General features: G+C 62.5%; 2 protein-coding genes across 4 annotated transcripts in view; one reads left to right on the top strand and one right to left on the bottom strand.

Annotated features, from left to right (window-relative positions):
* STMN3 (stathmin 3) overlaps window positions 1–120 on the bottom strand; it is a 6,730-nt gene extending 6,610 nt beyond the window's left edge. The window contains exon 1 of the mRNA XM_004716034.2: window positions 13–120. Within this exon, the coding sequence (XP_004716091.1) occupies window positions 13–31 (19 nt within the window). The 5' untranslated portion in view covers window positions 32–120. The remainder of the gene's footprint in view (window positions 1–12) is intronic.
* Window positions 121–4,236: 4,116 nt separating this feature from the next.
* RTEL1 (regulator of telomere elongation helicase 1) lies at window positions 4,237–21,280 on the top strand. Of its 3 annotated transcripts, none has more exons than XM_045296922.1 (33): window positions 4,237–4,486; window positions 5,318–5,516; window positions 5,774–5,867; window positions 6,285–6,366; window positions 6,466–6,526; window positions 8,550–8,625; window positions 9,307–9,391; window positions 10,026–10,091; window positions 10,593–10,746; window positions 11,700–11,738; window positions 11,833–11,908; window positions 12,274–12,371; window positions 12,749–12,804; window positions 14,101–14,175; window positions 14,268–14,346; window positions 15,395–15,527; window positions 15,673–15,786; window positions 15,964–16,004; window positions 16,224–16,309; window positions 16,411–16,488; window positions 16,689–16,766; window positions 17,013–17,159; window positions 17,226–17,341; window positions 17,497–17,620; window positions 17,701–17,854; window positions 17,949–18,109; window positions 18,235–18,318; window positions 19,018–19,216; window positions 19,307–19,414; window positions 19,770–19,886; window positions 19,978–20,190; window positions 20,273–20,449; window positions 20,928–21,280. In XM_045296922.1, exons 1-33 carry the CDS (start codon window positions 4,385–4,387, stop codon window positions 20,933–20,935), a joined length of 3,480 nt encoding a protein of 1,159 aa, XP_045152857.1. In that variant the 5' UTR covers window positions 4,237–4,384; the 3' UTR covers window positions 20,936–21,280. The 3 variants fall into 3 exon arrangements, with proteins under 3 accessions (XP_045152857.1, XP_045152856.1, XP_045152858.1); XM_045296921.1 differs by having other exon boundaries at window positions 18,235–18,339; XM_045296923.1 differs by lacking the exons at window positions 4,237–4,486; window positions 5,318–5,516; window positions 5,774–5,867; window positions 6,285–6,366; window positions 6,466–6,526 and adding an exon at window positions 7,659–7,712 and having other exon boundaries at window positions 18,235–18,339.
* Window positions 21,281–21,310: the final 30 nt, after the last annotated feature.

The following is a 21,310-nucleotide window of genomic DNA, read 5'->3' as shown; positions in this document are numbered from 1 at the left end:
CCGGGCGCCTACCGGACACGGTGCTGGCCATGGTGCTACGGGCGGCTGCTGCGGAGGCCGGGAGCGGGCGCGGCTGTAGCTGCAGTGGCGAATGCTGCAGTGCCGGGGAGGGAGGAGGCGGCGACGCGACGCGGCAGGGGCTGCGGCCGTCAGAAGGACGGAGGGGGGAGGGGAGGGGAGGGCGGGGCCAGTGCACAGAGGGCCCACGCCGCAGCGCCCTGCAACCCGACTGGACCCCCGCCCTTCAGCACCACGGATTCCCACCCCCAGCTTGGTTTCTTGGGGGGTGGCGGTGGCGAGATGAGCCCCCATTCCCTGGGAGTTGGGGGGCGGGGCAATACCACGTACAGATCCCCAGCTGAGAGGGAAGAGGGAGGAGGGCAGGTGTCTTAGGTGCAAGGGAAACTTAAGTGCCTGTCTCCAAGGCGCAGGGCTGAGTGCTGGCACTGAGGGGCAGACCGCCCCCCCCTTCTTCCCTGGGGAGATCCTTGAGCTGGGGCGTCTTTCCTGCAGTGAAAGCCACGTTCTCGAGATCCGGGACCCAGACAGATGGAGTGGGGTCCCATTTGAGAGATGAAGATGGGAAATGACACAGGCAATGAGAGGGGCCACGAACAAGCACACCTCTGAGGGCGGTGGGGGGCTTGCAGAGGGAGAAGTGGGCTCAGAGAGGGGCAGGGGCAGGTGCAGGGAGTGGGCTCAGCAGAGGGGCTGTTGGGCGGCTCCCTGGCTCAAGTGGGCAGTCTCTCCTGGAGAGGAAGGGGCAGCAAGCACAGAGACAGAGGGGCCCAGGAGCCAGCCAGGCCTCAGCCTCCAGCCACCCACGGGGGGTGGCTGGTTCTGTTCCACAAAAGCCAAGAATGAGCTTGGAAGCAGGCTCCTCCTAGGACATCCAGTGAGAACTGGGGCCGCGGTGCCAGTGTACACGGGGTGGGGTGGGGCTGCTTCAAGACCAGAGACTCACAAGCATTGGGGGTCACCCTGAACCCCAGTCCCTGTAGCGGCTGAGCCCAGGGACAAAAGGAGGAGTAGCACTCGTGGCAGGCAGGAAGCAGCTGTGTTCCCACGGTGGCGGGATGGGGACCATGCACGCTCCACTCCTACAGACTCACATCCAGAGGCATGACCCCCCCGCCCCTCCAGAATCTTCTTGTGTGTGTGGAGTGGGTGGGTGTCAGCAAGTTGAAGGGACAGCCTGCCTCTTACTCATGGTGATTTGAATGTACCCTCTGAGTCTTGTAAAACAGGTGCACTGGGCAGCCCTGGCACAGTACCTAGCCCAAGGTAAGGATACTGGGTGGGGGGTAGAAGGGCTGGAATGCCATCCTGTAGCCTCCCACCAAGGCCATGATGTCAAAGGTCTTTCCCACCATCTGGCCCTTTGTAAGTTAGGCCTTCTGAAACCAATTCTGACCCCACCCAGGACTCCTCCACACACCTCTGATGAGCACCTTCCTGTGATCCTGCCCTCATGAGGGCCTGGTGGCCTGGCCCTGCTGTGGACCAGCCCCGGCTCAGCTCCACTGAACCTCAGCCCCATCTCCTCAGAGGGGGGGGGGGCTCTCTCCTCCAGCAATGTCCAGCACATTGGGGTCCCCATGCTCCATGTAGTGCCACAAGTGTTCCTTTTCATGGGTGTGAACCAGTAAATGAACGGATACCTGTGACAATGTCAGAGAATGACCAGTGAGGTGACCTTTATGGCCCTGTCCCCTCTCCTGGCTGAGGAGTCCTGCTTCACATCCAGAATTCAAGCAGTGAACAACCCCTCCCCCAGCCCAGCCACACTCACCTGGGCTGGTGCCATGAAGACCCAGCCTCTGGAGGCAGCCTGTGGGCTGGCAGGGGTGAAGGCTGAAGGCAGAGAAGCCTCGCTAGGCCTAGGCCAACTGCAGTGAAAGCTGACCCAGCAGCCAGCCCTGAGCAGGCAAACATCCTGCCTAGCTCTCATCAGTGCATTCAAGGGACAGTTTGCCTCTGTATACAGCCTATGCCACACTGCCTGCCCTGGAGGAAGTGCTGGGCCCTGTGCTAGTCTCCTCCCCTCTTCCCCTCCACACCCCCAGGGATGTCTTCCCAGGACCAAACAGCAAGTCAATACCCAACCCCCAACACCGTGGTATCCCAGGGGGTGGGGGTGGGGCTTCTATGGACTCTGGACCAGGGAGACCCTCATCTCCTTCCAGCTTTCTAATCATCACAGATACCCCATTTCATGTTGACGGGGCTCTGTCCACCAATGCAGACCCAAAAGGCTGACCAGACCCAAGGCTCAGCTGGCAGTAGTTCTAGGGGACCCTGCAGTCTGCCCTCCCCGCTCAGAATTCAAAACCCCAAACCCAGTCATTGGATTGGTCCCCACTCACACAGGCCCTGGGGGTTACCAAGACGACACATCTCGATGGGAGTAGAAATCCTCATCTTTCTCCTGAGGAACGGCTAGTGGTTTTGAATGGCTAGCCTTGTAGCTAACAGCCCAACACCAGGGGGCCCTCGTCTCAGGCTTAGGACAGTAAAACAGTCACCATGTGCTACAATTCACAGATGCCCTGCAGATCAGCTTATGATCCCAAGGTGCAGTGGGGGCCAGAGGGCCTCTTCATGTGACTGGGCCACTCAGCATCTCTCCAGGGCCTCTGATACCAACTCAGGAAGTCCTGAGTCTCTGGGGTCCTGGCCTCCCCTTTCTGGGGGAGCAGAGATGCCCTCAGCAACCGGGATGTAGAGAGCACCACCATACGCTGGCCGCTGGCTCTGTGCAAAACGCAGACAGAACAGGCCCTTATCTCAGAAGTGGCCAACGCAGAGCCTGGTGAGCACTCGGCCATGTTGGACAGCCAGGATCTTCTCCTCCTCCCGCTGAGATTCACACCTGTAATCCCTTCCTGGAGGGTGGCATGGAATGGACCCACTATGTCGGGAGTCCAATGGATACAGGTGGCATAAAGGCGGGAATCTAAGAAAGACCCTAGGACCTAGCACAGGCCACCCAGAGCTCCGACTCCATGGCCTCTGCCGGTGGCGGGTGACCTCACAGCAGCATTGTCTCTTGGTGCCCTTTGAGACAGCTGGGGTGGCCAGAGATGAGTATCCGTGAGCACCTAGCACAAAGCAGGCCTGCAAAATTGATCATCCCTAGAGAAGGAGCCTCCAAGAGTAGTGGAGAAGCTGACCAGAAAAATGACTGGCATGGAGAAGGGGAGGATAGCAATGAGTGGAGATTCCAATCAGGAGCATCAGGCGGCCATTTGTAGGTTTGAAAAGGGAGGGTGCCAGGGTCTGATCCCAGCCTTGCCAAAATGCCTGCGGATTTGTATGGTGTAAAGAGGGTAGACCAGGGGAACCCACTTTGGAGGAGGCTCAGGCAATCCGCGGCTGACCAGTAAGAGGGTGCACGTCCTAGGGAGGTAGTCGTGGATGGAGGTCCTCGTGGGGCCCATATCAAGACAGGAGACTCCAGTTCTACCACTGCGCAAGGCGGTGCCAACGCCCTGGAGCGCTGACCCGCGCGAGAGACCCACGCGGGCCGGATGAGAGCGGACCCCTAGGTCTGGGAAGCGGTTCCCGCGGGGAGCGCAGCGCCACGGACCGGAAGTGGCTCAGGAAGTGCAGCCTTTGCGGCGGCGCACTTCAGCCCGCGAAGTCCGAACCCGCCGACCGGCGAGGCTCGGGAGCGGCGCTCCCTGAGTCGGTACGTTCCGGGCCCCCCACCCACCCACCTTGGAGCCTCCCGCGGAGACCCTGGGCCTGGTTCTTTCAGCCAGGCAGCTCGTAGGTTTCCGACATGCAGCCCTTTGGCGGCGGCTTGGCCGCGCGGCGTCCTGGGGCCGCTCGTCCCTGCATGGGCGCTGCGTTTCCTTGCTGTCAGGGTCCCGGGAGGGATTGACCGTCGCTCAGTATTGACTTCCTGGTCTGTCAGTCCCAGTGTCCACATGGACCTGAGATCTAGAGAAGGTAGAGATTTGAACCCCGGTCAGAACCACGCGTGCTCTTTGGCCAGACCGGGGTCTTGGGAAGTTACCAGGGCTTCCGCCTGGCCCCACGCCGAGTGTATAGGTGGCTAGCCTAGAGCGTGCAGAGCCGTGGCCCGGCCCTGACGGGTCTTGGCGGCAGCTCGAGGGGAGGATGGCGCCCTGTGGGGTCGAGAGCCAGGCAAGGGGGGCCCACCTAATGGCCCTGCTGGTCCAGACACCCTCCTACAGGCCCCCTTTCCAACCTTTCCTGCAGGCACCACCGGCTGGTCAAGTGGCCTGTAAGGGAAGGCTGTGCACGTCTGGCTTTGTCCCTGAGCAGGGTAGCACAGCCCTCTGCCCACCTGACATGCTGAGAGGGAGCTGTGCCTCTTGGACCTGACCAGCCTGCCTTTGGGGCGCCTGTTCCTACCATGCCCAAGATCAGCCTGGGTGGTGTGACTGTGGATTTCCCGTTCCCGCCATACAGATGCCAGGAGGAGTACATGGCTAAGGTCCTGGAGTGTCTGCAGAAGGTAAAGCTGTTGGCCCTGGGGGCTCCTGGGTGATGGGGTCCCAGGGACCAGCACTTAGAGCTGCCATCAGGGCTTAGGGTGGTGGGGGGGAGGGGTGGGGTTTCAGGTCACAGAGCTAGGCTGTAGGTAGGTAGGCCTGACACCTTTTCTTCCCCACGGCCTCACACCTTTGCAGTGACAATGAAGTAAACAGAAGGGGATTTCAGACAGTGACAATGGGAGGGGCTAGGGTGGGGCTCTCACTGAAGGGAAAAGGAAGGGGGTGGGCCCAGAGTTTGAGCTTTCCTGGAGGATGAGCACGCTGGAGCTGAGGCTGAGTGAGGAGCAGTGGTGGGCACCCAGGGCATGCAGCTTCCTCAACCTCCTGCCCGTTCCTGCCTCCCCCACTGTGCCCTCTGCTCTTGTGGTCTGTGTGCATTAAGCTCCTGCATCCGGGGCTTGGGTGGATACTGTTGTCCGCCCACGCCTCCCAGGCTTCCCCCTGGACTCCCCTCGGAGAGCCTATATGTAAGCCACTTCTTCCCTTCAGCTGGGACCTGGTAGTCACCCAACATAACAGCAGTGGCCTATTTTGAGACTTGGCACCTCATTGCTCTTCTCGGTATTTATATCAGGCTGAAATGGTGTCACATTTGGGTAATGCTTTGTAAGTTGTTTTCTAACAAGTCCTGAATTAACTTACCCAGAGTTCCACAGGGCTTTTCCACCTGGCATAGGTGGGCAGCCAGACTGAGCAGAGCTGTCTAGTCCCAGACGCTCCTCTGGGGCGGGGCAGGGTCTCCGGGCCCCAGCCCCGCCTTCCTGAGCCCCGGCCCCACCCCGCCCCTGTAGAAGGTGAACGGCATCCTGGAGAGCCCCACGGGCACGGGCAAGACGCTCTGCCTGCTCTGCACCACGCTGGCTTGGCGCGAGCAGCTGCGAGACACCATCTCTGCCCGCAAGATCGCCGAGCGGACACAGGGGGAGCTGTTCCCTGAGCAGGCCTCCTCTTCCTGGGGGGTCGCCGCCAGCACTGCTAGCGATGCTCCAGGTGATGCTCCTTCCTGCCCTCTCCTCCCACAGTGCCCCGGAAGGGAGGAAGGGCGGGGCTGGGCAAGATGTGCCCACCTGGGCCTCAGCAGTCCTTTGAGCAGGGTGCTGGTGCGTCATCTCAGACAGTGTGGATGCCGGCCTGCCCCTTGTCTGGCAGTGGGATGTCAGTTTGTCAGCAGCCAATGGCCACTGAGTTCAGCAAATGCTGGCTTGGGCTGAGAGGTGGAGCTGTGACTGATCTAGCTTTCTGGGCAGCTTGCTATGAGGACCTCCCGAAGATCATTTACGCCTCACGGACCCACTCGCAGCTCACGCAGGTTATCAGCGAGCTACGGAGCACCTCGTACCGGTGGGTAGAGCAGCCTTCCCTCCTCTGGTGATTGGAGGGAGCTAGTACCGCCTGGTACCAGGGATTGAGGGACCTTGTCTTCCTGGACAGCTTCCTGCAGGGCAGTGCTCCAATGTCAAGCTGAGGGAGGGATGGAGACCCTGCTGCCTCGCTTGTGAGGGGGCCTGGCCTCTGAACCCTGGGGGGGACTCCCAGAGGAGCCTCCTATGGGGGCTCGATGCCCTACTCACCCAGTGTTGTGCAGGGGGCCTCAGTCCAGGAGGAGGCCTGGCACCCCGTCTGTCCCTGGTGACAGAGCCTTGTCCTCTTGGGCCCATTTCCCTGCCTGTCTCCTTGTCTACCCTGGGGGCACGGCAGCAGAGAAAACCCTCCTCTACACAGCTCCCCTCCCCCTCCCCCCTGTTTCTTTCCCACTAGGCCCCGAGTGTGTGTGCTGGGCTCCCGGGATCAGCTGTGCATTCACCCTGAGGTGAAGAGGCAGGAGAGTAACCATCTGCAGGTGGGTGTCAGGGATGAAGTGGAGTGTGGGCTGCCCTGGCCCAGCCCCCCACCCCCAGCCTGGTGTGGCCTTGGCTGCCCTGGGACCCTTCCCTTCCAGATCCACCTGTGCCGCAGGAAGGTGTCGAGCCGCACCTGCCATTTTTACAACAACGTTGACGGTGAGGGGGCGAAGCAGCGGCAGGGGAGGGGATGGGTAAGGCTTCCTGGGCCACGGCCTCGGTGCCCGTTGCCTCCCGAACCTAGGGCTTCCTGAGGGGCCGTGCTTGTCTCAGCAGGGTGGGATGGGTATTGCTGGGAGCTGTGCAGAGAGCAGGTAGGTCTGTGTCCGGGGAGGGCTCATGAGAAATCTCAACGGGGTGCTCTCTTCTGTGGAGACCCACCGGGCAGTTCTCCTGCCCCACAGGGAATTGACTCTGCAGAAAGGTTAGGTTTTGTTTTTGGAAATGGCTGCTTGTAGGGTGTGCTCGAGTGGTTGGTGGGAACCCTGCCTGCTGCCAGAGAGGGCAGTAGGGGGTGAGGGGGCGTGGTCTCTGACATGCTTCCCTAGTGGACAGCACTGCCCATGTGTTGTTGTCACATCGGTGCTGGGAGTTCTCTTCTCCTGGGAACTCCCAGGTCCTCGTAAGCTCAACCTGGACTTCCCATTGCCGTCTGCGGCGTGTCTTTGTGCTGTACCCGTGGTCCAGGCTAGCACGGGGCATGTGGCTGTAGCCTCCGTGTGCCCAAACTCTTGCCCCAGGAGCTGTTGACTCCCCTGCCTGGCACAGCTGGCCTTTTGCTGTGTGGGTCTGGGGGTCAGGCAGGTACTGTCTGACCCTCTGGGTTTTCTGCCTCCTGGGCTGAGACTTCCAGCCCCAGAGGGAGAGGCCCAGGTGATGTCACCTGGAAATATTCAGGCTGTGCCACCTGCTCTGCTCTGTGGCTTTCCCTGGGCCTGCAGTGCAGTGCAGGTCAGTGCTGGTGTAGAGCCCTAGCCAGGAGCCTGCCCCACCCTGGGGTGTCCCTGTGCCCTGCAGGGCTGATAGAGGCCTCTTTGCCATGGCTCGTTCCTCTTGGCTGTTTGGTTGGATGGTGGTGGGTCGGGGCCTGTGCTGGGGCAATCAGCGGCTCTTGTGGCCTCAGGGCAGCTGATCTTCGCCAAGGCCAGCCTGTGGGCCATAACGGTGCCTTCTCCCTCTGCCCTGGCCCTGCCCAGATCCCAGCCAGGTTGGGGCAGACTTGCCATCTGCTGGCCCCCAGACCTCAGCACTGCCCCACCCCTGGCTGCAGACCACCCACCAGCATGGCTCCCTTGTTGCTGGGCCTCCTGGGAGTCAGGGATTCTCAGGTCTCAGCTTCTTTGAGGTAGGAAGTAGGCAGAGACCCCTCCCGAAGATGGGATGGTAGGGAAGTGTGCCCTTGAGAGACAAGGTGCTAGAGCCCCCCTGACTTGCCCCTGAGGGTTGGGAATGCTCCAGGGTTCTTCCACAAAGACAGTCACCCTGGCCTGGGCCTGGGTCCGCTTAGCACCCCCTCACCCCCCACCTTCCCGCTTCCCAGCTGTGGGCTGTCCCAGCTTTGTGGCGGAGGTTGCGATCGGTGTCTGTTTGCCGTGTTGCTGCTGAAGCTGGCTGCTCCCACCACCTCCTTCCCAGAGCTGCCGTCTTGGGGTACTTCTTATAGGGGGCCCCACCCCCATTCCCAGGGCTTGAAGAGCTGCCTCTTCTCTCCTTTTCCCTCCCCTCCTCTCCCAAATCTCCTGACCATCCAGAATCCAGGTCGCCCTGAGTTGTGCGCAGGACTGGGGGAGTCTGTGTGTTGTGGCGAGGCGGGTGCCCACCAGCCTGTGTGGGCCCTGGAAACAGGTGGGGCCTATGGGCCATGCCTGAGAGTGAAGTGGCAGTGTGGGCTGGGGGCTGGGCATGTGACCCTAGGAAAAGGCTGCCCTGGCCAGCCTGGGCCTCTTGATGCCCTTCAGCCTCTGTGAGGACGGGCTGTGCATAGGGCAGCTTACTGGGCCTCGAATTGGCTTTGCCTGGGTGTGCACCACAAGACAGCTGTTTTCCTGGGGACTTAATTTGTGGCTGGCTGCACATGCCACTCCTGTTGCAAGGGACAGGGAGCCCTGCCCCGGGAGCATCATGGCATGGGGAGGCCCTGCAGTGCTATCCTGTGAGCGTTGACTGTTTCCTGTGTCCCCAGAGAAGAGTCTGGAGCAGGAGTTGGTCACCCCCATCCTGGACATCGAGGACCTGGTCAGGAGTGGGAACAAGCACAAGTACGGAGCTCGCCCTCGCCCCTTGGACCCCATGGGCTGACCGGATGGGCTGCCTGTCACAGTGGAGTCCGTCCTGGCAGGCTGAGCATGAGCACTCCATTCCCCTTTCTCCTCCTAAATTAGGACACCAGTCAACTGCACAGTATTTCAGAAACCAGCGCTTCTGAGTGAAAATGGACCTCCCCTGCCCCCAGCCTCCCCTCCCAAGGCAGCCTCAGTCACTTGTGGGATGGGTCCTGTGGGGAGGGGAGGGTGGGGCTGTGCCCTGAAGAAACAGCTTCCTTTCCCTGACCCTGCTTGGTCAAAGGGGTGCTGGAAGCTGCTTTCTCTGCTTTGGGGAGTCACGTGGGGAAGTGGACTTTCCTGCCAAGAAGGGGCAGATGCGGCATGCTCTGTGTTACCTCATATGTCTAGGTAGAATCGGTGTTCATCTTGTAAATTTTAGAGCTAGGTGACTCGTTACCATGGCTACACTTCCAAGAAATGTAGCCCCACCCCCATCCCTCAGTCCTCCAGGTCCGTGAATGCAGGATGACCTTTTAACTGGGTGGCAGGGGGTCATACCTCTGCATGCCTGCTTTCTCCCCATGCCCCATGGCGCAGTGGGCACTTGAGCCAGGGGAGTGCCCTTCTGGGTTCTGGGTGGCCATCTACACCTTCACTCCCTCTGGCTTCTCTCAGGGTCTGCCCGTATTACCTGTCCCGAAACCTGAAGCAACAAGCTGACATCATCTTCATGCCGTACAATTACCTGCTGGACCCCAAGGTGAGAGGGCGCCGTCTGCACAGGTCTGCTCTCACTGTGCCCCTGGCCTGCAGCCTCGAGCTGGGCAGACCAGGAGCGGACCACACGTGGACTCAGCTAAGTGATCTTGGGAGGGGCAGGCTGGGGGGCGAGGACTCTAGTAGCAGACCAGCCCGGCAGGGGACATGCGGACGAGGGGTCTTGCAGCCCGGAATGGTGGAGCAGCAGTCTGGTGGGCAGGCTTGAGGGGAGAGTGCGGGGCCTGTGGAGAAGTCTCAGTCTTGTCCCCACCCTGACCCTGTCGCCAACGTGGACTTTGGTCCTATAGAAAACCTGGCTGCCCTTTGCGGCCTGAGGTTGGCAGAGACATCTGAACCCTAGGGGATAGCTGGCGCCAGAGTCTCAGTTTCCCCCTCTCCTCTAATGCAGGAGCTTTGCCTTGTTCTCGTTCCCTCTCCTCCTGTGGATGGTTCAGGACATGTTTCCTTCCTGGGGGGGGGCAGTGCCTCAGTTTCTCTCTCCCCCTCCTGAGTCTGGGCCAACGGCAGTCCCCCCACCCTGCCCAGGCACAGCCACAGTCCCCCTGTGTCTGTGCAGAGGGCACAGCACTGACCGAAGCCCCCTCCACACCCCACCACACCCCATGTCCGTGCAGAGCCGCAGAGCGCACAGCATTGACCTGAAGGGCACGGTGGTTATCTTTGACGAAGCTCACAACGTGGTGAGTCAGGCAGTCCTTGCCTTCCCTTCCTCAGCAGCTGCCAGAGCCCTGTCCAGACTCGAGCACTGGGCAGGGGGGCTTTGCTGCCCAGGCTTGCCCCTGCCCCATCCCTCATCTTCCCGGGCCCTGAACCAAACACCAGCCACTGCCCACATCCCTTCCTTTTGATTAGTGGGGTCTCAGCCGGCCTTGATCATGTCCTAGAGTTTCCCCCCTGCCATTCCAGTACTACCCTGCCTGGCCCCTCCCAGCTCCATGGGGGAGGGGTGCGAGGGCCACCAGTGGGGTGACCTGTTCCCCCAGCCCCTCCATCCTGGTCCTCAGTTTTGTAGAGAAGCCGGAATGCTGATTCTGATGGGCTGTGGCTCATGAGACCCTGGCTTCTGAGCGGTTGGGCCCTGGCTCTGGGGAGAGACAGGCTCTAGCCTCTGCCGGCCCCATTCACACCCCATTCACACCTGTCTGCCTGGCTGTCCGTGACACTGGTCTCTGGGCTCCCAGGAGAAGATGTGTGAGGAGTCGGCCTCCTTCGACCTGACCCCCCAAGACTTGGCCTCTGGGCTGGACGCCATCGACCAGGTTCTGGAGGAGCAGACGCGGGCTGCACAGCAGCGGGAGTTCTACCTGGAGCCTGACGTGGGCCTGGGGGGTTCGGGTGAGTTCACGGCCCCAGGGACCCCTGCAGAGCAGGCGGGGTGCCTGGCTTCCCAGTGTCCAGCATCACCCAGACCTTGACTGCTTTCCACATCTTGCCTTCTTGCTGCGGGGGAACCAAAGTGTCAGCTGTGGAGGTGTCTAGGGGCTGCTGACGAACCTGGCCAGGCCCACCGTTCGTGCAGGTCTGTGGGAGTCTGCTGCTCCGTGGGAACGTCTCCCAGCTGTGGCTTCTTCTAGCCAGCTCTGTGCCAGGGCTGACAAGGGCTATGTGGGCCCAGCCAGTGACCTTTTTCCCATGCCCGAGGTGGGGCCTGTGAGGGCTTCCTGCCTCTCTGGCTTACACTCATTCGCCCGGCCTCTGGGGGGCTGCTCTGAGCTGAATGGTCTGACCACCTGGGGTTGCCTCTGTCCCCTACACAGGACTGTGGACGGGGTGCTTGCTCAGCGTGGTGCAGAAGCTGCCACTCTGTTGCCCATGCCTGGCCTTGCTGTGCACGGCTGTAGCTCTGTCAGTAACTGCTAGAGGGGGAGTGGAGAATGGCCAGAGGTCCACTGTGTGGCAGGAGGGGTGCTAACGTACATGGAGTCTCACAGTCAGGTGACCAGTATGCCACCCCGCTTCCAACAGGGCTCTCTGTTGGTTCTGGGGGAGTCCATTTCTGCTCCTGTTTCAGGCTGGGCCAGGGTCCCCCGGGCTCTGCTCGTTGAGCTGCTAGTTTCATGTCTCAGGGGTTTAAGATGGGACTGCTGCTCTGACCCTGGTGGCACCCTTGGTGAGATTGTGTCCTTAATGCAGCAGCGGCAGCCCCCTGTCCAAGTGAAGTCACAGTCCTGGGTGGTGACGTGGGCCGACCGACTCAGCGCTCACACAGCTTTGCTCACGGTGGCCCGGGCTGCTGTGTCGGGATGGGGGGATTGACCCTCACTGCACTCCCGGCTTCTCTCACTTAGGCCTGAATGTGGAGCTTGAAGACATGGCAAAACTGAAGAGTGAGTGCCACCCACCTCGTGGGGGGGGCACGGCCTCCCTGTGGGGCGGGTGGGGGGGCAGCATGGCCTGCCTGATGGCTACCTCTTGCTGTAGTGATCCTGCTTCGCTTGGAAGGAGCCATTGATGCCATCGTGTTGCCCGGAGACACTGGTGTTACCAAGCCTGGGAGGTGAGGGCTGAGTGGCAGGGCCTTTGACCCCAGGGACTGCTCGTGGTCAGAGGTAGGTGGCAGATAGCTCTGGGCTTGTCTGCTCCCTCACAATGCAGAGTGGTGGCTGCTCCCCCGATGGTGTGGGGACAGCATGGAGCTCCCCGTGATCCCAGTCCAGGCCCCTGATATGCCACCGAACCGCTGCCATTGCCCCAGCTTGACCTTCAAGGCTCTGCTGCATTCCTCAGCCACCTGTCCTGCCTGCCCCGAGGTGTCCCACTCCCCTAGGTCATCCCCAGGCCACCCAGGACAACCACCCAACCCAGCCCCCACCTGAGTGGCCCTGCCTGAGCGAGTGCCTTGGCCTCCTCCCCTTGTGGCAGCTACATCTTCCAGCTGTTTGCCGAGGCCCAGATCACGTTTCAGACCAAGGCCTGCATCCTGGCCTCACTGGACCAAGTCATCCAGCACCTGGCAGGAGGTGAGTCGCCCCGGCCCATGGGGCCACCATCTGGCAGAAGTCCAGCTGGTGCCCTTGAGGCAGAGGAGGGTCCCACCCTGACTGAGCTGCACACACATACCTCGTCCCCTTCAACGGATGGGGCGGGAGGACTTGGTGTCTGCATGCCCTGGGGTTCTCTCAGCTGAGACAGTGTGGTAGAGGTGGCAGCATAGCTCTCCCAGGGCTGCTCTGGACACTGCCCTCTGCACCCAGGCCTCTGGGGTCCCTGGCCCTCAGCCCCTCAGTGCCAGGCCCACTATCCCCGAGAGCAGTCTTGTGCCCATGTGGGCTGTGCAGTGCCTGCCTCAGGTGCCAGGGCATCGGCTCTGGGTTTGTAGTCACCGGCCTGTCCACAGGTGCCAGGGTGTTCACCAACACGGTGGGACTGCAGAAGCTGGCGGACATCATCCAGGTAGGGCTGTGTCCAAAGGACATGTGTGCTTTGGGTGGGGTGGCGACCAGGATGAAGGCACCCTGTAGGACAGCCCTTGGCCTCAGCACTGTCCTGGAGGGACACAGCCTTGGGGAGGGCTGGGGGACCTGGATTATGTCAGGAAGTGGGCTCTGCCCTGGGTCTCTCTACACACATATACTCTGGAGTTGCCTTGGTACCCAGGACAGAAGGGCTGCCCCTCTCTCATAACCCTGCACAGGTGACAGGCCCTGAGTCATCTTGGCTGAACAGGTGGCCCTGACTCAGCCCGCCTTCTGCCTTCCTGAGCAGAAGCTGATAGGTTTGCTCACCTGCTGGAGGCACTGCCTGGGGGCTGCCACTCCCAGCGGGCAGGCCTGTTCCCAGTCTGGGTGGGGGCTTCCCCAGCAGCAGGCGTCTGCCCTGGAACTGGTCCTCGGGAGGCTGAGGCCAGCACTGCAGCTGCCCTCCCTGGGGCCAAGCGTCTGAAGGTGTAGCCAAACACACCTGGCTCCTTGCCCCCCTCGTGTCCTGAGGACGGGGTTTTTAGTCACCTGGGGCCAGGTGGGCCCTCCCACCCAGGTGAGAGCTGCTAGGCTCTGGCCCGTGCCGCTGTCTGCGAGGCCTTCACTCTGAGTTGTGCTGAGAAGGACGCAGGGCCCCTGCTCCCATGGGCCCATGTGCAGGCTGGTGTAAGGCAGGCGTTGGCAGGTGGGGCAGGCTGTCCAGATATCCACATGCAAACCTGGGTCACATGGAAGGGAGGGGTGCCAGAGAGCCCCTGGTGGAGGGCAAGGAGGGGGGCAGTTAAGGACAACACCATGGGAGAGGAGGCATGGGGTCCCCCCCCAGGCAAGGTTCCCCTCCCCTCCCCCGGGCCCCGCCCCCCACCTCTTAACACAGGCTGAGCAGTGCTCACGCTGCTGTTTGGCCCTGGCCTCGCTGTGGGGGTGAGCTCTCAACCTCAGAGGACTGGGAGTTTGGCAGGGGTGTGGTGGGGGACGGGGACACGGACGGGCACACACAGGAACACAGGCACTCGTGTATACTAGGCCTGCTCTCTCTGGCCTGCTGGTGTGTGCACTGCAGCCCAGGCTAGGCCAGCATCTGTCTATGGGCTCTGGGCCTGCTGCTCTGCTGTGAGGTCATTAGGACCTTTCCTACCCACCATGCCTGCGACCCCTCCCGGGCTGGCAGCAGCTGAGCGGGCCCTGTCCCTGTGAGGTTGGGAGAGCCCAGAAATGGGCTGAGGAGGTGTGTCCCTGAAGAGGGCCCACACTGTCCCTTGCCATCCAGATGGTCTTCAACACTAACCCTCCCGAGGATGAGCCTGGCTCTATGTGGGGACAAGGAGCTTCCAAGTTCTACAAGGTGGGAGCCACCTTGGGGTCACAGGATCTCCTGGGGTGGGGAGGATGCACTGGACCTGGGTAACCTGATCCACAGTGCATTCTGTCCTGCAGGTGCACATCCACCTTGACAGTGGCAGGCGCCGAGTGCAGAGGTCAGATGCCTGGAACGCTGCAGCCCCCACCAAGCAAGGTGTGGCCCCCACCCAGCCCAGGGGACTTCTGGCCAGTCCTGCCCTATCTAGGATGACTGGCCCCGTTCACAGGGGGCTTGCCTGTCACCTCCCTGTTGGGGTGGGAGGGGAAGGCTCAGTCCCCGCCACCTTGTGCTGTCCCAGGGCTGCAGTGACTCCTTGTCATGGGGGGAGGGTGGGTGTCCCTGTCTACACACTTTCATTCTCTGACCAGTCCTATCTCCTACAGCCTGGCAGGGGTGTGCTCTCTACCTCCTGCCTTTGTTCAGGTCAGGGGGGCAATGGTCACCACTGTGCCCTCTCTGGAAACCATGTGGCTTCTCAGAAACTGCCCCTCCCTGGAGGTGGGGAGGACTGACAGGAAGTTGCTTCATCTGCTTTTGCTGAGAAGTGGGGGCAGGCCCACAAGAGAGGAGCCTCCTTTGTGGGGGGGGGGGGCTGGGGCACAAGCTCCTGAGGCTTCCCCACCCCTTCCTCAAGAGCCTCCTGCACCCTCGGTCCCATCTCACCCCTGCTGGGCAAGCTGGACCTTAGAGTCAGTCTGAGGCTTGGGCTGCCCGTGGCTAGGGGTGCTGGCCTCTGGGAGGCCCGGCTCAGCCTGGCTGGCCCTTCTAGGAACTGCTGGGCCTTTGCTGTGAACCAGTGACCTTGTTTACCCTGCCGGGATCACTCGGCTTGTGCCGTCACTGGCCTTCCAGTGTCTGGGAACTGACCCTGTTGTGCAAGTTGTCCAGCCGCCTCCTTTCTGCCGGGGGCATGGCACAGGGTCCTGCCTGCCCCTCTGCCCCAGCCTCCTTGCCTCTGCCCTCTGGGGCTAGCCTCAGTGACCCTCTGTCCCCAGCACTAGTGGCAGCTGGGACAGGGCTAGGCCTGGAGCCCTCCAGGTACATGTGGCTCTCCTCCAGTGCTCAGGGACAGAGTCGGGGCTGGTCAGGTGGATGGGGCTGTCCTCAGTGCTGGGACGGCCATGCAGGCTGGTACTCTTCCCAGTGTGTCCCCTAGGGCAGGTCCCTCACTCTGACCCCAGTGCACCCCTTCTGTCTGCAGGGAAGGTGTTGAGTTACTGGTGCTTCAGCCCCGGCCACAGCATGCAGGAGCTCGTGAGCCAGGGAGTGCGCTCCATCATCCTCACCAGTGGCACACTGGCCCCCCTGTCTTCCTTTGCTTTGGAGATGCAGATGTAAGGGGGCAGCCCTGAGCTGGGGAGCAGAACTGGGGCTGCAGGAATGTGGCCCTCATCCAGGGGTCCCTGTATACTGGGGGCTCGGGAGCCGGGAAGGGCTGTGCATACCAGCAGCCACTCAGCCCACCCTCCTGCCACTCAGCCCCTTCCCTGTCTGCCTGGAGAACCCCCACGTCATTGACAAGCACCAGATCTGGGTGGGGGTCATCCCAAGAGGCCCTGATGGAGCCCAGCTGAGCTCCGCCTTTGACAAACGGTGAGGCGCGTCCGTGGGCTGTGCTGCTGGGAGAGGAGGGGAGGACTGGGTGAAGACCGTGCACACAGTGGCCAGGTCCCCACTGCCCCCACTACTCAGGGTGGACTCACAGGTGGTCTGAGGGGGTCAGCCTAGGCCGAGAGGGCCCCTCACAGCTGCCTCCTTGGCTTCTTGCAGGTTTTCCAAGGAGTGCCTGTCCTCACTGGGGAAGGCCTTGGGTGAGCCCCTGTCCCTGCTGGGGAAGGCGCCCTATGGGTGAGCCCCCCTTCAGCGGGGAGGCAGGCCTTGGGTGAGGGCCTGTCTCTGCTGGGGGAGGCAGCCTGTGGGGGAGTCCCTGTTCCTGCTGGGGGAGGGAGGCCTTGGGCGAGCCCCTGTCCCCAGGGCACCCTGCAGGTCCAGCTATTCCCAGCCTGAGCAGGTGAGACCTCTGCTCCCAGGCAACCTGGCCCGCGTGGTCCCTCATGGCCTGCTGGTGTTCTTCCCCTCCTACCCGGTGATGGAGAGGAGCCTGGAGTTCTGGCGGGTGCGGCCCCACCCCGATCCGGCCCTGCATAGAGGGGGCGGGGGGCAGCCAAGGGCAGGGGAACAGGCATGACAGTCACCCTGCCCCTCCCACCCCCACAGGCTGGGGACTTTGCCCGGCGGGTTGAGGAGACGAAGCCCATGTTTGTGGAGCCCAGGAGCAAAGGGGGCTTTTCGGAGGTGTGTCTGCCGGACAGCTGGCTTCCTGCCCAGCACAGGTCTGGCTTTCTTGTGTGCTAGCAGCTGAGTCCTGGCCAGGCTGCTCTTGAGGAAGCAGACCCAGAGCTCCCTCCCCAGCCCACCCTTGCTTGGGGGCCCCGCCAAGTTTTCTAACTGGCCACGGGCAGGCATGGCCTTCCACTGACTGGCTCCCTTTTCAGGTCATCGGCGCGTACTATGCCAAGGTGGCCTCTCCGGGCTCTGGTGGGGCCATCTTCTTGGCTGTGTGTCGGGGAAAGGTGAGGCCTCTGTGGGTCAGGTGGCCGCCCCCATCCCACTGCAGCCTGTCCCCAAATGCCGATAGCAGGGGCTGACCGCCACCAACTGCTCTGCTGGTGCGGCCCTGCTACAGGGCAGGGGGACCTTGGGCATGAGGGAGGGTCCCAGGGTGGCAGCAGGGGCTGGGCTAGGAGGAGGCCAGATGAGGGTTCAATCCAGGGAAAGGGTCCAGCTGTGCCCTGCAGCTCTCCCTCCACTCCCCGTAGGCCAGCGAGGGACTGGACTTTGCAGATGGGAACGGCCGTGGGGTGATTGTCACGGGCCTCCCATATCCCCCACGCAAGGACCCCCGGGTCATCCTCAAGATGCAGTTCCTGGATGAGATGCGGGGCAGGAGTGGAACCAGGGGCCAGGTGAGGAGGCTGTGAGGCCAGGGCCCAGGGCGGGGGAGGCCTAGATGCTGACCCCTGCCTGCACAGTTCCTCTCAGGACAAGAGTGGTACCGGCAGCAAGCATCCAGGGCGGTGAACCAGGCCATTGGACGGGTGATCAGGCACCGCCAGGACTTCGGGGCTGTTTTCCTCTGTGACCACAGGTGGGTGAGGGATCCCTACTGCACCCTGGGCCCACCCATGCAGAGCTGACCAGGGTCCTGGAGAAGCCCATGGGACTGAGGGCAGCATAAAGCAGTCCTTGGTGTGGCCCTGATGGGCAGGGCCTCAGGGACCTGCTGACAGTCTGCCCTGCCAGGTTCACCCATGCTGATGCCAGGGCCCAGCTGCCCTCCTGGGTGCGTCCATTTGTCCAAGTATATGACAGCTTCGGCCCTGTCGTGCGGGATGTGGCCCAGTTCTTCCGTGTTGCCCAGAGAATGGTGAGCCCCAAGTGGCCCCGCAGCTGTGCTCCACAGGCTGTCTCCAGAAGGGCCTCTCCTGACCCCCCCTTTCCCACCAGATGCCTGCACCAGCCCCCAGTGCTGCCACCCCGAGCCCAGCCCTAGGAGATGGGGCCACTACTGCGGGGGCTCTGTCGCTGGGCCCTCAGTTCCCACCCAGGCGGGCCAGGAGCCTGGACGTGCATGTGCCCAGCCTGCAACGGAGGCCTGCAGGTGTGGGGGCGTGGGGTGGGGCAAAGAGGTACCCAGGGCTCCTTGGCCCCTCTGCCGCTACCCATTTCCTCCACTGCCCCTCCTGTCTTTGCAGGCTCACTTACCGCTGGGGCCTCGGACAGCAGCCTGTGTCTGGAGTACCAGCAGGAGCCAGCGCTGACCCGGCTGAGGCCAAGGGGGCTGCTGGCTGCCCTGGAGAGCAGTGAGCAGCAGACTGAGGGGTCTGGGGCCACAGCCATCCTTGGGGAGGAGCAGGTGACAGGGGAACTCGGTCTCCCCTGGGGGCCTGATCTGGGCTTTGCCCAGAAGCCCCCTCCCTCTCACCTGGGGGATGCCATCTGCTGCCAAGAGCGCTGGTGGGACCGTGGTTGTGTCCCCAGGCGTGCCGCCGCTCCACGCTGTCGCTGCAGCATGAGAAGAGGCTGGTGGACGAGCAGCGAGGGGGCAGGAAGAGGATCAAGCTGGTCAGTGCCCCCCACCCACAGGTACACTTGGGTGGTCAGCAGTGTGGGGGGCTCAGGTGGAAACTGCTGGCCGGGGTGTGTGGAGCTGGGGCCTGGGGGACTTCTGGGCCTCATAGAACTAATGATGTGCCCTTTGGCCAGGAAGTCAACACCGCCTTCCTGCCTGAGAGGCCTTCAGGGAGGCAGGGGGAGCTGTGGGCCCAGCCAGCTCTCTGCACCCCCTCCACATACCCCCTTCCTATGCCCCCCCCCCCTTCCCCTTTGAGCCACATAGCCCAGGTGCCCTTGAGCCTCAGATTGAAAACTGCCCTTGGACCTGTTGGGCACTCAGAGTCTGGCCCTGGCGGAGATAGGGTGCTACACTCAGGATGGTTATGTGTTATTGGAGGGCAGCTCAGCCTGATGGAGCACCCAGAGACACCCACCCCCTGCAGTGCCTGCAGAGAGGCCCCCATGGGTGTGTGGCCTGCCCTGCTTACCCAGGCCCCGACTGTGGCCCTCACTTAGCTCCATGTCAGCTGTGATGGCCCCATGGGCACGCTGGCCAACAGCCCCTTTTATGTGGGTGTGGGAGCGCCTTGGCTGGTGGCCACCTAGTACATCCCAGCCCTGGGGGCTGGCAACAGCCCGGGATGAGCACTCCCTGACCTCACAGTCAGTGGGGACAGCTGCCCTGAGTGGTTCTGTGCATGTCCCCAGGAGGCGGCGTGTCCCAGTGACCAGGCGGGCAGGGCCAAGCTGTTCATGGCGGCTGTGAAGCAGGTGCTGAGCCAGGCCAGCTTTGACGTCTTCACACGGGCCCTGCGTGACTACAAGCACTTGGATGACCTCAATCACCTCACCGCCTGCCTTGGGCCCCTCTTCACTGAGGACCCTGGGAAGCACAGCCTGCTCCGGGGTGAGGTGCCAGGAAGGCAGAGCTCACCTCAGGGTCGAGGTCTCAAGTCGGGCTCATCCTGATCCTGACAACCGCCCCACCCCACCCCAGGGCTCTACCAGTTTGTGCGCCCCCACCACAAGCAGCAGTTTGAGGAGACCTGCCGCAGGCTAACGGGCCAGGGCTGCGGCTATGGGCCCAAGCCCAGCTTGCCTGGAGGTGAGGCGCCCACTCCCACCTGCCTGGCCCTAGGTGGGCGGCCCACGCATGGGCAGAACCCCTTAGCATTCCTGCCAGGGGTTTCCCAGGGCTGGGTTGGCCCTGGGCTCGATCAGCCTGAAGCTGACCCCCTCTGGGCATGCCACTGGCTGCTCACATCTGCTCTCTGTGGTCTGCTGAGCAATCCTGCCAGGAACCCTCCCGAGCATTGTGCCTGCTGTTTGCGCTGCCATTGGGGGCGTGAGGCCAGTCTCCCTGCAGCCACACCTCCTCCTGTAGGGACTTTCCAGACCCCAAGAACCTGCAGTGCTTCCCTCTGGGCTCAGGCCCAGGAGTGCTGCTCCCATTTCTCCAGGAGCGCGGGGGCCTGACCCCAAGCTGACAGTTGCTGAGGGTGCGGCAGGACAGCTGGACGCCAGTGTGCATCTGAACCAGGGTGGGCCTCACCTGTCCTCCAGGCCTCCCGACACAGGTACCTGCAGCCAGAAATGCCTCTAAGTTCCAGTCTAGTGGGGGACACTCCAGTCCCTGGTGCATCTCCCAGCCCGGTCCTTTCTTGCCAGGGGAGCCCAGTGGGCACCCAGGAGTGGGCCAACTGGGCCAGCCCACCGTGAGCACCTACTTGGCAGACGTCCGCAGGGCCCTGGGGTCTGAAGGCTGCAGCCAGCTCACGGCAGCGCTGACCACATACAAGAAGGATGACAACTATGCGAAAGTGGCAGCTGTAGTGGCTGCCCTCACCACCTCTAGACCTGAGGATTTCCAGCTGCTGCACAGCAAGTGCCCCTGGGGGCTGGGCGGGGCTAGGGTGGGCACGGGTGTGGGAGGCGCCTGGCTGAGCAACCCCTCCAAAAACAGGATTTGGCATGTTTGTACGCCCTCACCACCAGCGGCAGTTCCGGCAGATGTGCGCAGACTTGATGGGCCAGCCTACTCCATGTGGGGGCACAAGACCCCTGGAAGCACAGGACACTGGCCCCTCCAGACCTCTAGGCTGGGAGTCCACTCATGGATCTGAGGCGCCTGCCAGTCCTGGTAGGGTGTTCTGCCCCAGGGCCACCCTCTCCTTGAGTTCCATTCCCCAAGGGCCCCAGCTCAATTCTGGGGGGGCAGCCCCCCTGACCCTCTGCCCTCAGCACCCAGCCCCCTCACAGCCATGGAAACCCTGCCAAGCCTCAAGCTCCATTCCGTTCTGCTGGGGCCACAGGCCCACTGCCCTCCTAGGGCCCAGCCCAGCACCTCCCTCTGGTCACTCGGAGTTCCCATGGGGTGGGCCAGGACTGGGGGGCCTATGTCGAGGCCCCAGTGGACCCCCAGCCCCTGCAGGAGGCCCCTCGTGCTCTGGCTGCGGGGAGGACCAGGTGCCCTTCCAATGCTCGGCCTGTGACTTCCACTGCTGCTGGGGCTGCTGGGGCAGGCGCTTCCAGGTCGGCTCCACCCCCACCCCTCCCATGAGGCCCCCCTCCCCCTCCCTGGTACTCAGCAGTCTTTCCAGTGAACTCTGTCTCCACAGGCTTCTAGGACATGCCTGGCCTGCCACACTGCCACCCGGAAGCAGAGCCTCTCCCAAGTGTTCTGGCCTGTGCCTGAGGGGGCCTGCTGGGACAGACATGAGACCCCTACCTCCCTGGCCCCGTCATTTGAGCCAGCAGCCCAGTGCCACAACACAGGCCCCAGGGCTGGCAGGGGCTCTCCACACAAAGGGCAGCTCCAAGCTGGTGCTGAGCCTCCCATCTGACCCAGGCCTAGAAGGAGGGGCGAGCTGCCCAGTGGGAGTCACTGGCCCCCCCCCAGGGGGTCATCCTCATTCTTAATTTGACAGCAGGAGCCCCCTGAATAAAGCTGCTAACAGTGCCTACACCCTGACCCTGTCTGCTGGTGTCCACATGGTTGTCG

The sequence above is a fragment of the Echinops telfairi genome, unplaced genomic scaffold (genome assembly GCF_000313985.2).
Source record: "Echinops telfairi isolate 266 unplaced genomic scaffold, ASM31398v2 ScPeMD7_7414;HRSCAF=8452, whole genome shotgun sequence".
Lineage (NCBI taxonomy): Eukaryota > Metazoa > Chordata > Mammalia > Afrosoricida > Tenrecidae > Echinops > Echinops telfairi.
This window is presented reverse-complemented; position numbering and strand designations above follow the sequence as displayed.

Excerpts from the sequence above, each read along its gene's own strand:
- RTEL1 (XM_045296921.1), top strand. The coding sequence starts at position 4,385 with ATGCCCAAGATCAGCCTGGGTGGTGTGACTGTGGATTTCCCGTTCCCG. Across the intron at positions 11,739-11,832 it reads AGACATGGCAAAACTGAAGA|TGATCCTGCTTCGCTTGGAA; the intron begins GTGAGTGCCACC and ends CTCTTGCTGTAG. Across the intron at positions 16,005-16,223 it reads CTCACTGGGGAAGGCCTTGG|GCAACCTGGCCCGCGTGGTC; the intron begins GTGAGCCCCTGT and ends CTCTGCTCCCAG.